This window comes from Fragaria vesca, linkage group LG4 (genome assembly GCF_000184155.1).
Source record: "Fragaria vesca subsp. vesca linkage group LG4, FraVesHawaii_1.0, whole genome shotgun sequence".
Lineage (NCBI taxonomy): Eukaryota > Viridiplantae > Streptophyta > Magnoliopsida > Rosales > Rosaceae > Fragaria > Fragaria vesca.
The window spans coordinates 6,984,878-7,001,952 of record NC_020494.1 but is presented as its reverse complement, the minus strand read 5'-3'; the positions used below and the strand labels follow the sequence as shown (position 1 = coordinate 7,001,952).

The window sequence follows — 17,075 nt, the reverse complement described above, 5'->3', positions numbered from 1 at the left end:
TTGTGAATTTCCGAAGTTTGGTATTTTTGGCAGTTGAATAATGTAGAATCTGGCCGTAGGATTTAAGTCATTTTCTGGGAGAAGTTATATTTACGGCTGCCGAGTATGGTATTAAAGTTTGGGTCGTTTCGATTTAAGAATATCGAAGTTAGGCAACGATGAGCGTGTTTATGGCTCTCGGTTATTTTTGCATATTTTGTATAAATATTGGATTTTTAGTTGAGAAATTAATTATATATTTGTGCCAGGGTTCGAGGAAACCTCACTGGAGTGGCGATTTGGATTTCGTCGGGCTTATGCCTAGAGTTGTGAGTGGACCTTTGTTTTAATTGAAAAGCATGCGATGAATTATTCTGTTGATCATTTATTTCTTCTGCTGAGTTTTATTTCTTTCTCGAATATTTGGCAATTTTCCTCCTTTGGGGAGTTCCCGAAAATGAGATTTTCGGTGGATATGTTTATTGGATGTTATGAGTATAGTATGTATATAAATGCTAGCTAGCCACACGTGCTTGGTCCGTCATAATGAGGTAAAATTCTATTATGGCGTGACGTGAGTGTTAGACACAAGCGTCATAGCCCTATATGAAAACTACTTTCTTTTTTTGTTTATTTAGGTTTTCATATAGGGAGTCCACACGTATATATACACCGTCCTCTTCGGTCATAATGAGGAAAAATTGTATTATGGCGCAACGTAAGCGTTAGACGCAAGCGTCGTAGCATTGTATGAATTTCTATTTTTCTAATTTGTTCATAGAATTTATACAAGGAGTCTGACGAGTGTAAATACATACACATATATGTTTTTATATAGTTTAGCCTGAGAGGCTCCATTTTATTTGAGTTGGTGACTAGCCGGAGCTAGTCGTGAAATTGCCAGTTTATGAGTTGAGCGCTTTTGAGCGATCGCATGCAGTATAATTTCTTTGGAAATTAAAATGGGAATGCATAAATATTTAATTCGTAAATTTATTTTTGTCCACTCACTCTAACGCGTTATTAAATGTTTTCCCCTGGGCATTTCGTTTTAAAAATGTCCAGCTTGCAGATTAGCTTAGTTGAGGTTGGGCATATATGGAGATGAGACATAGTCATCATATAGCTTCCGTTTGTTAATTTATTATGTTTCCTCTCTTCCTATTAGAGTTGCTCTGAATCTATAAATGATTGGATATGAGATTTGTTTAGATTAGTAAATTTTTTGGGTGGTGTTGTGATTTGGGGAGCACGAAGGCTCCAAGAGTTTAAGGTTGGATTTAAATTTTCAGGAGTGTTTGCAGGTTTTATTAGGAAAGGTTGTCCATTTTCAAGGGAGGTTATGCTGATTTTTCGGTAAACTTTCCTTGGAGGTGGTCCCGCAAGATTTACTTCGAGTTTCAGGGTGAAATTCGGGGTGGGTCCTGACAAGGTCGCTCACCTTGAAGCCGAGTGTAGGCCCATGACCCATAAGGGGCTGGGCCGAGCAGCAACCGCAACAACGTAACGAGTCTCACCAGCAAAAGCTAAGATGGGAAACCACCTTATCCCATATCGTTTATGAGGCCCTAAGCGAGTCAACTAAAGACTATAAAAGAAAATCCAAGCACCAAAATTAAAGGTAACTTGACTACCTTATTTAATATGCTTTGACTATCCTGAATGCTGACTTAATCTTCAGAGAGGGTAAGACTGGTCAACCCAAGTCATCCCCTTCGCTGCAGGTCATCGAGTGGCGGCATGAGGCTCACCCAGACACGTGTCAAGCATATGTGGACCCTACATGATCATACAAAAACATTTGGCGTCGTCTGTGAGATCTTTTACTAAAAGCCGTGACTCGATGGCAGAGCCAGACGAGCAATGAGAAAGGTCGGAGAGAGCGAGCGACCAAGAGTTAGGCAATGTATGACAGACCCTGTTCGACGACATGCCAAACACACACGGGAGCAGCTCCCAGGTCACGGATGAGGAAATGGCGGAAGAACCAGGAGACGACATAGAGCGAGTGCGTAAGCCGGATGACACCTTCGGGGATTTGAATTTTGATGAGGTAGCCAAGATGATGGAAGGCCTAAGGGCCGACGTCGCCTGGCTGGAAAGCTAGAGGGTGAGGGACCATCAAGAAGCCATGACTAGAGAAAGGAGGCTGGAGCTGGATAATGCGACAATTATGAGCGCACTCGCTCGAAGGATAGAGCAGGATGAGATCTGGGATAGAGCAGCGGTAAGGATGGAGGCGACCGTGACTTGGCAAACAGAGGGCACGGGACTACAAGTCCCGCCACCGTTGGGAGCCAGGCCACCAAGGTCCACGGTGCACTGGGTGTCAACCTATTCCCAGATGACATGCAAGGTGAGGGACTGCCGCCCTTCCCCGAACCGGCCTGGAATGACAGGGTGGAGAGCTTACTAAGGGGGATAAGCGAGAATGTGAGATGACTGACCACGAAAGTAGAAGATGCGGAAAGAAAGGTGGCGCATAACCCGTCGGGCACCGGGTTTGAGGAAGGGGCGGGACCCTTCATAAGGTAGGTGGCGACAGCGGTGCGCCCGGGCATGACAAAGCCGTTGAAACTCAGTTACAACTGGGAATACTGCCCCTACCTGTTCTTGGATAGCTTCAAGTCGCAGATCAATGCAAAGGGCTACATGAATGCAATGTACTACAACCTGTTCCAACAAACGCTAACCGGTGAGGTTCTCAGTTGGTTTTATGAGCTCCCGACCAACTTAGTGGAATGCTTCCAGCAAGTAGCCGACCGATTGGTACATCGTTTCATTTTGAGAACAGACGGGCATAATACCGCTCAATTGTTCAAGGTTAGGCAGGAGTCAGGGGAATGATTGAAAGCCTTCGTGAACTGATGGCAGACAGCTACCGCCAAGGTTTGGAATTTCGATAAAAAAGTGGCGGAAGAAGCCTCCAAACAGGCGCTAATGTCTGGTAAGTTCATGTGTGTGCACTGCTTCTTTGCCTTCAAGTAGGAAAATATGAGCTGAGGATCGGAGTGCCATAAAACCAAGACATACACTAGTGAATATTCTAAAACATTTTCTTATTTATTACATGCTCGGTTTGATGTGAAAACGATGAAAGTAAATAAGAAGAATAGAAGAAAGAAAATAAAACAAAGAACGACCAAACTTTTGCACCAAATCACATAGCTCACCACCATGCTCGGTTTGATGTGAAAACAATGAAAGTAAATAAGAAGATAAGAAGAATAGAAGAAAGAAAATAAAACAAAAAACGACCAAACTTTTGCACCAAATCACGTAGCTCACCTCCAACCCATGCTCTCAGTCTTGAATGTAGCCTACCCACCAAGGGCATAACCAAGTCCATCTACCTACCCAAACCCAAATTCCCTAAAACCCAAAAACACCCCTTATCTCTCTCTCTCTCTCTCTGGTAGCACCAACCCTCCAACCTTATTATTAACCGATCCATCTACATTGGTTTTGGAGCATCCGACGTTTCCACCCAGGTTGCATCGGAGATTTCAAGAAGCAGCAAAATGGGTGGCGATGAAAAGGTCTTCACTTTGGCTCAGGTCTCTGACCACAACACCCCAAAGGACTGCTGGCTAATCATCAATGGCAAGGTTCTCACTTTTTCCATTTTTCAACTTAAAGCTCTCTCATTTATCTTATTCTTCGATCATGAAACTAAATCTGAATCAAGGTAGGGAAATTTTAAGACTTTGGATGTTGAATTAATCATATATATGATCAAGTTTGACAACTGAGACATTATGGATCTTGTTTTGTTTTGCTAATTGTTCTTGGAGAATTTGTTGTGGTGCATGTTAATGTTCATAGGCATAAGCCCACCTGGAATTTGTGGTACTTTGATAGCTCAACCTTTAGCTTTTTTGATATATTTAACGTGTTGAAGTAGATAGCTCAGATTAGTGTTCGTGTTGTCAGTAGCTTCATTCTGAAAAGAGTAACTGACACGATTGATATGATGTTTATACCTTGATCTCTAAAATGGTCAGTTCCAGTCAAACCCTTTAGCATTGGTTCATAAGAATATATGTTCTCCTTGGATCTTATATATTTGCCTATAGCACTCTGAATGCCTGTACTGTCACTTTAGCTAAGTTGTCAATTTTATTCCATCTTCTTAAGCCTTGTGATTTGGCTAGAGGTATCTCATCCCTCTCCTGAACTTTGCAAGTGTATTCGTTTACTCTGTCCTTTGACTCAGTAGAAAGATTACTAAGATGATAATATTTCAGATCATCTTATTTTGTTGAATTTCATCGTAGAGAATCAAATCAGATGAGAGTTAGGCCCATTACCTTTCAGAACATCTGGTTGGGTTTGGTGATGAGATTCCGTAATAGTTTGACTCAGTATCAGAATCAATCTGAAGAGCTCTTTCATGAGTCTGATCATAATAGTCACATCATCTTATCAACCGATTTTTATCAGAAGAGCTCTTCTGATAAAAATTACTGAAATTTTTCATGTCTGTTCTTCTGCATAAAAATGTTAATTTTCAAGAAGTCATTGCCATCCTTCTATGGTTTGTGAACATGGTCATAGGGTGTTGGACTTTAAAATAGTCAAGACAACAGTCAATAGTTCTTGTTTGTCTCTCTCCCTGTATATAAGGTGGATTCCATATACGTGGTGTTTAAATATCTAAGCCAAAAATTTGTTTCTATATTTTACAAGCTTTTAAAAAATCCAGAAGTAATGCTTGTTAGCTTCTTTTGATTATTTTTCTACAAGATTAATCTACAGTCCCTGTATCATATCACTTTGCATTTAGCTGTTCTAGTAGCAGTGAAGATGATGACTCAGTATAGATCTAGATGGTCTTTTCATTTCTTATTATGCTTTGTATTTGTTGGGAGTTTTGCTTTGTGTCATGATGTTATGATTAATTTGGGATTCATTAGACTAACTACAAAACAGTACTACACTTGTTGCCTTTATCTGTAAGCTACTTTATTTGTATCGTATGCTTAACTGCTAAAAAGTATGTCTCCATGAAATAGAATATTTACTTGAAGTATCAAAACAACATCACTAAACACTAACCTATATTAGGTATTGCTATCATCAAAAGCTGATCTGTTACCTTTTGTCTGCCAATTATATCATGTTATTGCCAAATTGTTTCTTGAATCAGGTTTATGATGTGACCAAGTTCTTGGAGGACCATCCTGGTGGTGATGATGTTTTGTTGTCAGCAACAGGTATGTAGTTGACTGAGATATCTTTGAGAATGAAATTTTGATTCTTATCATAAATTAGCAAGTTGTGACAATTCCATATAATATTTGAGTATCTTGTTGAATTACATTATTGATATTATAGTGTCACTTGGAGGAGAATATTATTATCATGCTTTTATTTTGGGACTGCTTCAAGCAAAAAGAGTGTGACCTTAATGGATTAAATTGTTTTGTAAGAACTTTAAATGAGGAACCATATTTCCAATTATAAATCAAATGTGAATGGCTTTGATGAATTCAACTCTCTTTGCATCTCAGTCTTAAAATAAGTGGGACAATCCCTTAGTTTTGTTGATCCCATTGACTTCACCATTCTAGTAACACGATCAACAGTCTGCGATAATCTGATGTCTGTTTTTTCCAAATGAAAATGGTGTGCGAGGGGGCATGCATATGTGTTGGTGGAACCACTGCTGAGTGTGTGGGCTCATTCCCTACTCTCACCCTAAAACATTATGCATGCATTTTATGTGTACATATTGTTTCTAGTCCATATGCTCATCTTTAGATACAAGTGCTAATTCATGTTTTTATGTGCATATTCAGGGAAGGATGCAACTGATGATTTTGAAGACGTGGGTCACAGTGATAATGCCAGAGACATGTTGAAGGACTTCTATGTGGGAGAGATTGATGTCTCTACCATCCCCAAGAAGACTGCATACACTCCTCCCAAACAGCCTCATTACAATCAAGACAAGACTTCAGAGTTCATCATCAAACTTCTCCAGTTCCTTGTTCCCATTGCCATATTGGGGTTGGCTTTTGGCATCCGCCTTTACACCAAGTCATCTTAAGACTCTAGTGTCTTCTAGAATATGGTATTGTGGAGTTAATTGAAATTACTAGACAAATGCTCTTGTGATGACTCACATATGTACTGTCTGATTAGGATTGCAATCCAAGACTTGATTTGTTGTGTCTCTTTGTTTTCTTGCATTGGGATTCTCCTTTTACTGGAATTCTTTGCTCGTATCATCTCCTTGTTTGCAGTTATTACCTTCCCTAGTCTATCATGTTTCAATCGATTGGCACAAATAACAGTAAAACTAAACTAGTGCACGGTTTGCCTATGTGCCTTTCTCTTTGTGCTTTGGGTTAAAGGGAAATCGAGAATGTGAACTCTAGCTTGATGTGGGGGGTACTCTTTTAAGCCTACAAGGGGTCGAGAGCACATAGCTCCATAGTCGGTCTTCAAAGTTTAAAATCCCCTCCAAGTTATTGTTTTGGTTAGTAAACGTAAAAGGGAGACCCTTTATGAAGATATACAATTCTGTTCTTCTGGTGCTGCCATTCCATCAGGTTGATCTATTACTTCCCTTGGATAAGTTTAGATCAACTGTGATGGAGCTTGTGATTTTGGGAGTGGATCTGCTGCAGGAATTGGTGGGGTAACGCAGTTGTGAGGGGTTACCCTGTTGGTGATCACCCTCATCAGAAGTGCTAAAGCCTGGTTTGCTGAATTGTAGAATGTGTCTAGTGATGAAGAGATCATCGAATGCTGATTTTCTTACACTGTTGTGCTGCTGCATGTTGTGCAGTTTTTAGGAAAGTGTCATAATCTTTGTTTTTTAGTGAAAAGGTGTCATGATGTTCAAATTAACGGAAAAAGAAAGGAAAAGAAGAAGCACGACTCTTCACGTACAGAGGAGTCATCCAGAGCTTATGGCTAGTTATAAAGGCGGGGGTAAAGGAAACCCATCACCAGAAAGTACATGCACAACTGAGCAGGGAAGATGGGGTCGGCGGTGGATCCATTCCAGGCTGCTTCTCCTTATGTGTAGCCCTCTTAGTTTAGACTTAGGCTTTTGAAATCAACCGTGAACAATGCATGTTCTGTAAGCAATGCAAAGCATGATCCCCACTTTGTCACACTTCTTTCTATTCCTGCAAGGAGCACTGACAAGTGATATGTATCCACACTACAAATTCGTCAAGATGTAAAGCAAATAAAGTTGGAAATCTTCGAGATAAACGAGGTTTTGTATGTAGGAGTAGACTTGAAAACAGAAGGAAAAGCAAGAAAATTTCAATACTTCAACTTTTGGTGTCGTTCTAACCAATTTACTTCAGAAGCATTTCTGTGGTTATCACACCTGATATACACTATATCTTATGTTGGAATTTGTAGAACTCGTTACATCCGAAGTGTAGCGATGTTTTCACATTGCATCTCATTGTCTATAAAGTCTCAACGTCATTATAGAAGTAAGGGAAAAATTGCATTTTGGTGGGATCGTAACACCATATATCCTCCGAGTGTCTCGAATTATTTAGTAGCAGATAGAGTAATTGTTCAGCAAATCTGCAGATTTCTTAACAACCACTTACACTCTTGAACTTGAAACCATAAAATTTCTCTTTGACTAGCTAGGGTATAAGGCAATAATAATCTCAAACACAATAGTAGCCTGGTCATGATATCCAGGGCCTAATGGGACCAAGGTTTTAATATTTTTGAAGAGCATCCTATGGTTGCCATAATCATTGATCAATGTAGAGGCTAACCAATGGGGCGTACTTGGTACTTCTACTTGTAAAATGCAAAGGCTACCTTGAGCATTGATGAGCCTCTCTGCAACTGTGACTCTGTGAAAGCCCTGAGAAGGAATACAGTTTACAGTTCACAGTTTACCGTTAAACAGTTAGGTATGCAGAAATGTGCAGACAGTGACTCATCCCTGGTAATAAGCAGATTGCCTCCTCCAGAAGCATGCTTGTTACATGTTAACATGTAATGGTACCCTACCAAACGGTCAGCCTATCTCATGTGCTCGTCTTCAATTCCTTTCATGTTCATCATCCACACCAACCTCCACCGCCACAGATTGGTGAAGGAAATTATGAATCAAAATTGATGGGGCATTTTCTTTTGGTCGGTTTCTAGTTTTTCTTTTTTCTTTATTTATCATTAGGATTTCTAAGATAGTTGCTTTATGTCAGCCGACGTTGAAGAGAATGTAAGCTTTCAGAGTATTACAATTGAGTGCATTGGTGAATGAAGCTATCTTTCAAGGTTTCAAATTTATATTTGTGTAGGATAACTTTAGCTTTAAGCCGTGGACATTTTGCAATGTAATGGTTTGAATTATCTCATGACCTAAAGACATAAGCAAATTAAAGTAGGTACACGTTGGAATCCAATTTTTCTTTGAAACCATAAGATTCTTTGAAACATCATTTTGGTAATTGTATAGAAGGGTTATTTTGGGGAATTTTCATATACACCCAATTTTAAAGATTGGTTTTAAATAAAACCCACATAACATTCCTATCTGATAGACATCTAAAATGTATCAATTATAATAAATATTATGTCTTATTTTTTCTAAATTTTACACAATTGTCACCATTCAACTATAACATATAAATATAATAAATAAGCTTAATTGATATTGTCTTAAATACCTTGATTATGAGTTTTTCTTCTAACACTAACATTTTCAATCAATTTGCAAGAATCATGTAGTTTTCTTTATTTTTATGAAAAAATCTAGATTAAAGAAATTCATTCTCTAATTTATACAGAAAGTAAAACATAATATGAATAAGATATCTGATCTAAACTCTATACCTTCAACCCTATACCCTATACCCTAAACCTTATACCTTAAACCCTATACCCTATACCCTATACCCTATGCCCTATGCCCTATGCCCTATGCCCTATACCCTATACCCTATACCCTATACCCTATACCCTAAACCCTAAACCCTATACCCTATACCCTAAACCCAATTTTAGGTTTCTTCTTTTTAGGTATATTATCATATCATGCCCTACTTAATAGGTATATTAGAAACGTATGTAGTAAAGAATAAAATGTTCTCTCGATTAGGATGAGAAATGATATAATAATATACCTAAAAAGAAAAAAATTAATCAAAGAACAAGAACGTGTACCTTACAATTAGACATTTTTCAACTATGTAGAGAGGCACCAAATGTGAGCTTAGGAATGAAAAGTATCATCCTATTACAAATGACATACTTCTGTATATAGCATATATATATACACTCAAGTTAATAATTGTCATGACCCACCCCGAATTTCACCCTGAAACTCGAAGTAAATCCTGCGGGAACCACCTCCAAGGAAAGTTTACCGAAAATTCGGCATAACCTCCCTTGAAAATGGATAACCCTTCCTAATAAAACCTACAAACACTTCTGAAAAATCCAAATCCATCCTTTAACTCCTGGAGCCTTCGTGCTCCCCAAAACACAACATCTCCCAATTATTTACTAATTTTAATAAGAAAACTAACAACCAACAGTCACTAGTTCAGAGCAACTCTAATATAGGAGAAAAGGACTATAATTATAAATGTGAACGGGAGCTACACTATCAACTATGCCTCACCTCCATGTACGCCCGAACTCAACTATGCAAACCTGCCAACTGGGCATTTTAAAACGAAGGACCCAGGGGAAAACATTTGAAACACGTTAGAGTGAGTGGACAAAATAATTTAATAAGAATATTTATGCATTCCCATTTTAATTTCCAAAGAAAATATACTGCATGCGGCAGCTCAAAAGCACTCAACACAAAAACTGGCAATTTCATGATTAGCTCCGGCCAGTCTCTAAAGCTAAAAAAAATACAGCCTCTCAGGCTAAAATAAAATATGTATGTATTACACTCGTCATATCCCTTGTATGAATTTTCTTGAAACAACAAAGACAAATAGAAAATTCACACAAGGCTACGACGCTTGCGTCTAACGCTCACGTCGCACCATAATGGCATTTTACCTCATTATGGTGGAAAAGACGGTGTATAAATATACGCGCATATCCCCTATATAAATTATTATATTTATATAGGGCTACGACGATTGCGTCTAACGCTTACGTCGCACCATAATGGAATTTTACCTCAGTATGGTGGAAAAACACATATAGCTAGCTAGCATTCTCTCATATACATATTATTCTCATAATCATCCACATATGGATATATATATATATATATACTCACCGAAATTCTCAATTTCGGTTATTCTCCAACAACATAAATTATTTCGCATGCACATTATTTAAAACAAAAGTCCACTCACAGTATTAGGCCTAAGCCTTCCAATGCTAGGAATACTCCTCGAGCGCTGCCTCCAACTAATCACACTCTCTAGCCAAATCCCACGTCTGACGATAAACAGAAGAATAAATTTGTCAGACCGGACTCCAAAATAATCATTGATTGGACTTCGTCCTAATTCGACTAGGTTTCCCTAGGTTGACCAGGATTGACCAAATGATTAAATATTATTTTTAACCAATTTCACATCCAGAACTCATTTTGCTCAAGTTCCGTAACCTCAACTTGGAAATCAAGTTCTCATTGAATTTCCAAGCCTATAGCATGACAACCCATCTAATTCACCATTCTGCCAAGTAATAAAATAAACGCAAAATCACTATGGACACCCATAGTATAATTTAGCTCATTTCAAAATCAAACTAGAGTCTACCTCATTCTCTACTTAATGCTTTTAAACAAGCTGCAATTACCAACGATTTCACTCTTTCCCTACTATCCAACTTCACATTATGCCTAGACTTTCAAGACCACAATTTTAAACTCCAACATCAATTCCTCTTAAGGCATCAATATCATTTATCAGACTCAAAACTACCTTAACAACTCTCAGCCGGATATGCTGCCTAGTCAAAACCCCTTGCCGGATTCCTACGACTGGCCGGAATATTCTTGCCGGATTCCGGCCACTTGCCGGAATTTCGCCATGACCTCCCCGCCTTCTTCAAAAACACCAAGTTCTCGACAACAAGCAACAAAACCCAATATTAAACACCAATCCACCATATCACAAAAATACAGAACATTTCAATCACCCAACCGAGCAAAAACTTAAGAGATTTCTCACCTTGCTAGCACCTTTGCCGGACTGAGTTCATTGTCAGCCAATACAGCTACTGCAAACCGTGGCTTTCAACAACACACAAGCTCACCAACGCCTCCAACACCACCGCAGCAACACCCTAAGCTTCTGCTCCGCTCCCAAATCACGCCTGCTGCTCTTAAATCCCTACAAGGCGCGACTAAGCTCTACTCAACTGCTCCTAGACTCACCGGAGCTCGGAAGTCTCGCCGGAGCTCCAAGAACAACCCACCAGAAAAACTCGACGAAAACCTAGGAACACCAAAGAGGGCTTTCCGAATTCGAACTCGATTTGAAGAGTGAAAGGCATAGAAAGAAAGAAGAAAGAAAGAGGAGAAGAACCCTACCGATCATTGTCGTTGTCGCTGCCGGAGCTCGCTGGAAACGGCGAACACAGCCGTGCTCCTCTTCGTTGATCTGCTCTAAGATTGGAGTTTCAAGTGAGTTTAAAGGCTCGGCTAGGAAGAGAAGGAGAAGAGGATCACTTTGGTGGCAGTCCCGTCGCCAGGGGTGGCCGGACGGCCAAGTTTCCGGTCGGAGAAGCTGTGGCTGCGGTGAGAGAGAGAGGAAGGAGAGAGACTCGGGTCAAAGCCGAGATGGGTCTTTGACCGAAAGTCAGCCTTTCAATTCTCCTTATGCTTTAATCGACGGCCACGATAAAAAAAAAAAAGAAACCCTAGTTGATCAAATAGCCCAGATTGAATTTCAGGAAACAATCTTTTTATCAAACTTCGATAAAACGTAGAAATAGCTCGAAGCTCCGAAAAATAAATCCGAGGACATTGGTGAATCCGAGGACATTGGTGAATTTGTATCGTCGCGTGCTACGACACCAGGGCTGTAAAAGAAGAGTTTAACATTTTGAGAAAAACTCGAAAATAAACTCGAGTGTTAAATTACCGAGCATGGTTAAATTCCTCAATAACTCGTAGAATACCCAGTAAATAGGTAAAATTTGGTCCGGGGTGTTACAATAATAACAAGGTAAGATATTAAAGAATGTAATTGATTATGACAAAGTTAAATCCAACTAAATTTAAGCTAGTATTTGAGTTTCAAATTGATGCTAAAATTGAGAAATATACCAAATTTAACTTTCTACTGTCTGAAAGGCAAATTAGAGAAACCGAAAAATGAAGAAAACTATTAATTATAGACAACTTTATATGGTATGTTTGCTTATGTGGAGTGGGTGTAAAATAAAAGAAAATATGTATGAGTTTATCTTAAAAAATGTCTAGTATTTTAGGTTTTTATCTAATTTTCTCGGGTTATGTATAATTCAACCATAAGATTCTTTCAAACATCATTTTGGTTGTTTTTTTTTTTTTTTTTTTGTATTCGTTCATATTACATAATGTACAAATGAACATGTGGGAGACAGCTTCCTTGTTTGGTCTTCCATTGATAAGCAAAGCAATGAATGCACACTTGAATACATAACAACAACAATAGGGACACTAGTCCTTCTTCACTCAATGAAAACCAGAAAAAGCTTCATTGGAAATTGAAGATTCCTCGGTTTCATCCAATACCATTTAAGCAGTACCAACTTCCACTGTAACAACCAACATCATTTTTCCTATCACTGCTCCCTTGTGATTTCAAGTGCCTGATATTAACAGTTCACCATGCTTTCTAAATGAGGCAACACATAGCACGTATTCCATTGCTATCGAGAACCTACGAATATCTGACTCCTACTTTTCTGATGCAATCTCCAACTTTATGAAAATCATCATCATGAAGAAAAAAGTATCCGGATGCAATGTTCAGTATCAAAGTTGGTGCCTTTTTCTTTCTTCATTCTACTGTTTATGCTGCAAAGATTGGGAATTTTTGTCTGAAATTTGTGTCTAGAATTCAGGACTGAAATTTATTACCAGCAGAAAGAGAAATGAACCAGAATTGAAATAATCCCAAGACCTTGACTAAACAAGAAACTGAGGTTTGATCAAAATACATTGTGGGGTTGAATCTAAATGACATTAGTGTAAACTGTGCGATCATCAAGAGATGTTTCGTGCAGCCTCATTGCGGATAATCTGTGGCTCTGCATTACAGACTCGAGGTTCTGATGCCTAGTTTTAGCAGCCTGCTAGATTTGTTTTCCTAAAACGCCAAAACCGAGACATAAACCTCAGAACATAAGCTAAAGGATGTTTTACACTATCATCTTATCGCATACATTTCTGCATCCAGCAAATGAATGATCTCCCTTGAACATTAAAGAAAGTGAATAAAACAATGAACAATGAAACTCGGTTTCAAGCAAATAAATGGTTGCAATTCACTTCCTGTCACAATCTATCACTCTCTCCATGACTCATATGTCCACACTAGAATTTAGAAATTCGGAGTTGGAGGTTACAACTTACAGGTTAGTAACCTCATTGCTCTGTCAATTTAATGTTCCACGTTTCTGGTTGGCAAACAAGTTAAATTTTCAAGTGCAACGGAATAGAAAAGATTCTTCCTCTTCCAATACATCACCACCATAAAGCATCAAAGCTAGTAAAGTACCACTACCGTCAAAACCACCAAACGAGTCACCAGGGAATTATAAGAAAACAGAAGTTGGTACTTACTAATGTTGCTCAAGAAAAGCGATATAAATATGATCATATCGAAAATATTACAACCTGAAATGAGGGGAAAAGGGTCATATTTATTCCAAGAGTTAAAGTTGCATCAGTACAAGTATAGACAAAGAAGGGAAGAAGAAATTACAGTGCACGAGAAAAAGAGGATCAATCTAAGTAATTTTCTGTACCACATAGACTGACCACCTAATCGACTGAACCTAACCCTAAGCCCTAAACCCTACTACATCCCCAACCCTCTTTAACTCCCTTCCTCCTCTTTCACATGATCTGTTAGACAAAGGACTTTGATTTGTATTTGTTGTGTACTCATAACATATGTTATGTCACAGACCATTAGTCTACACATCTTACCCAGTCCTACTTCTTTACAAGTAAAAGAAGGGCGATGGAAAATAGAAATAGCACCATCACCACAACTACTAAAACTAAAACCTGCTAGTTTAGATATCCTAAGCCCAAGATCAACCCAGAATGAGCAGGAAAGGAAGCCCCTGATAGAGAGTTAGTATTTCTTCTAAGGATCCAATTTCTCCCATTCGTAACGTCCTGGTAGCGGCTTATCATTCACAGGGTCAAAGTTGTATCTGCAGATAAACCCACAATGGTAATATTAGACTGAATGGTGAGAGAATAAGACCAAGCATGTTTATGGATTATATGGAATGAAATCCAAATTGTTACTTCCAAACTTGAAGCAGTTAAAGTAGTTAAAGAGTAATAGTAACTTGTCAATGAATTGCTTCTGCTGCTCTTCTTCAGCACCAGCAAAGAACTCATCCATGTCATGTGCTGTTGGTATGTGTCTCTGTGATGAGTTCTGTATTCTCCGGTTAGTATCAGCTGAATTAGTAGGCCTTGTTGTAGAACCAGGGGTTCTGATGGTGTCTGGATCCCTTATCAAGCTGCAAGGCGTGGATTCCCTAGTGGTTCTGTCAAAAAAAGTTACTCCCATTAGATATCAAAACCAAGCAAGCCAAGCTAATGCGAAATGATACAGAAATTCATTAAAGCAGCATACAGGTTCTGCAGCTCAAATGGTAAGTCAAAAATATGTAAGCTTAATGCAATAACATCACTAACAAAATGACAGACAACATCTAATATTATCCGTGTTATTCAATGTGTGACTAAAACATGCAGGATATCTGACATGTATGGTTAAGTAAACAGGCCTTGACCAACCATAAGCTGTAATACTTAAAAAGCATTCCTGATATTACGATGGAGAAAATTTTCACTTGACAACTTCTATCCCATATTTTTAATGAAGGTCATTAACTTGGGTCCCCCTTTTCCCAACCTTGTTTTGCTTCACTCACCAATAAACCAATCGTCTTATAACCTGTATCTTTTCTCTGTTTCACAGTATCAAACAGATACTAAACCGTTTTCAACCATTACCTGTTCAATGGATCAAAACCAGCAAACAGATACTTGCAAAGATGCAAATTTCTTGACATAGATTTGTGATATATTGAGCCTATGTCAATTGAAGACTTGAAGAGATTACGTCCTATGTTCCAAGTTGAGTTAAATGATCTCAACTGTATTGGGCCGTAGATATCTAACAACTAGAAATTACAACAGATAACAGGATTATTAAAAACGTTAGCAGAGCACTGCATAAGCAATGAAGTTTGAGAAGCAAAAGCTCTAACTTTAGATCAAAGGATTTAGGATTTAATTTGATTTCCTCAACAAAAACAAAGAGCTAGACAAGTAGTTCGATCAAGCTATGTTACTTATACATTTCTTCTCATCTTTTTGCAATTCCAGTGCTACCAAACAGTACATGCAAGAAAACCCAAAAAGAAAAAAGAAGGAAATCCCAAATCTCTAAAGAAGCGCACAAAAAAAAAGAAAAAGAATGCTTTATCATACAAACAAAAACAGCTTTTATCAAAAGAAAATCCACGATCAAACATGAAAGTAATGCAAAAGCAACCTCAAGTTTTCATTTTTTCCATTTACAACTTTTTATTAGCTTTTTGCTGAAAATCTCACAATTAGTCTTCAATTCAGTAAAATTTCGACTCAAAAACTTGAAAATCCATAAAAATCAAATCTTGAACTCCTCCATTACCTTCAATTTCTCACCAATTGAAAAGAGATTGAAGCAAAACCCTAAATTGAAGCAAAAGGGTCAAAACCAAAACACCACCCAACACTTGAATTCAACCAAAAAAAAAAAAATTCAACTTGACCACAACTCTGAAAACCCCAAATCCCCAATTTTTTCCCCAAATTTTAATAGACAAAGAAAAATCAACAGAAAAAAAAATCCCAGCGAGAACACCCACCTCTCTCTACCTTCAAACTCGAGCACATTCTCTCCGAACGAAGCTTCTTCAGCACCACCGTCTTCGCCGCCGTCATTGAGCTCACTATTCTTCTTCTGCTCCTCCTCCTTGGGCGGCGACAATTCCTCGCCGCCGTCTTCGGGTTTCGTCGGGGAAGGCTCGGCGGCGGAGGGCTGCTGCTGCTTGGGAGTATGGTGGTGCTTGTTGTGGTGTCTCTTGGGGACGAGAATAGGAGGCTTCTCGAGGCGGCGGCTGCGGAGCTGGAGATAGGAGGAGGAGCTGCGCTGGAGAGCTAGGGTTTTGGCGCGGGTGCGAACCCCGGCCTGGGAGACTTCCATGACTGCCACGTGACCGGCGGGCTTGGACTTCCTCATGTACTTGCCCATTTTCTTCTTTCTTCTTAGAGTTGAGCTCCTCTGCTGCTGGGTCTCATCGAGTAGTCCAGAGAGGAGGAGGATTGGAAAAATTTGGGAGAAGAAAAGGGTGGGTGTGAGTGGAGGTGTGTGTAATTTTGTACAACAAGCCTCTCTGCTCTCTCTCTCGGTTTGTAGAAGAAAGAAAAAAGGGGGTTGTGTAGGGTTGGACAACAATTTTAGACCCACATCTCTATATAACTCTTTTCAATTTCTCTCCTTCTCTTCTTCTTCTCCTTCTCTTTCTTCTTCTCTTACACAACTTTTTTCTGTATATATAAGGGGGATCATGAATTTTGGATAAAGTTTTTATTGTCCACCTTCCTATTGTGTATTTTACAAAAGATTTTTTGCACCAACAATATCTGAACACTTGGGTGACTGACAATATGGTACCCGAACTTACAAAGTTATCAAAATGGTACCCAAACTCAATTTTTAGTATCTACATAGTACCCACGGCCGATTTTTCGTCATGTCAACGTTAACATTGACCATAGGTGACATATGTGTGTTAAAATAATGAGGGTAAAAAAAACTTTTGACTCTGACAAACCCTAAAATGAATATATTGAAAATTAAAATAATATTCACCAAAAAACTCTCTCTCTCTCTCTC

At 38.8% G+C, this 17,075-nt stretch overlaps 2 protein-coding genes across 2 annotated transcripts; one reads left to right on the top strand and one right to left on the bottom strand.

Annotated features, from left to right (window-relative positions):
- The first annotated feature begins 3,276 nt into the window (after window positions 1–3,276).
- Window positions 3,277–6,216, top strand: LOC101296278. Its single transcript, XM_004296604.1, has 3 exons — window positions 3,277–3,587; window positions 5,129–5,195; window positions 5,781–6,216. Exons 1-3 carry the CDS (start codon window positions 3,501–3,503, stop codon window positions 6,029–6,031), a joined length of 405 nt encoding a protein of 134 aa, XP_004296652.1. The 5' UTR covers window positions 3,277–3,500; the 3' UTR covers window positions 6,032–6,216.
- A 7,574-nt stretch (window positions 6,217–13,790) lies between these two features.
- On the bottom strand, window positions 13,791–16,691 carry LOC101295992 (cyclin-dependent kinase inhibitor 5-like). The gene is made up of 3 exons (XM_004296603.1): window positions 16,045–16,691; window positions 14,470–14,673; window positions 13,791–14,328 (listed from the first exon to the last, which is right to left on the bottom strand). Exons 1-3 carry the CDS (start codon window positions 16,428–16,430, stop codon window positions 14,259–14,261), a joined length of 660 nt encoding a protein of 219 aa, XP_004296651.1. The 5' UTR covers window positions 16,431–16,691; the 3' UTR covers window positions 13,791–14,258.
- Between the last annotated feature and the right edge of the window lie 384 nt (window positions 16,692–17,075).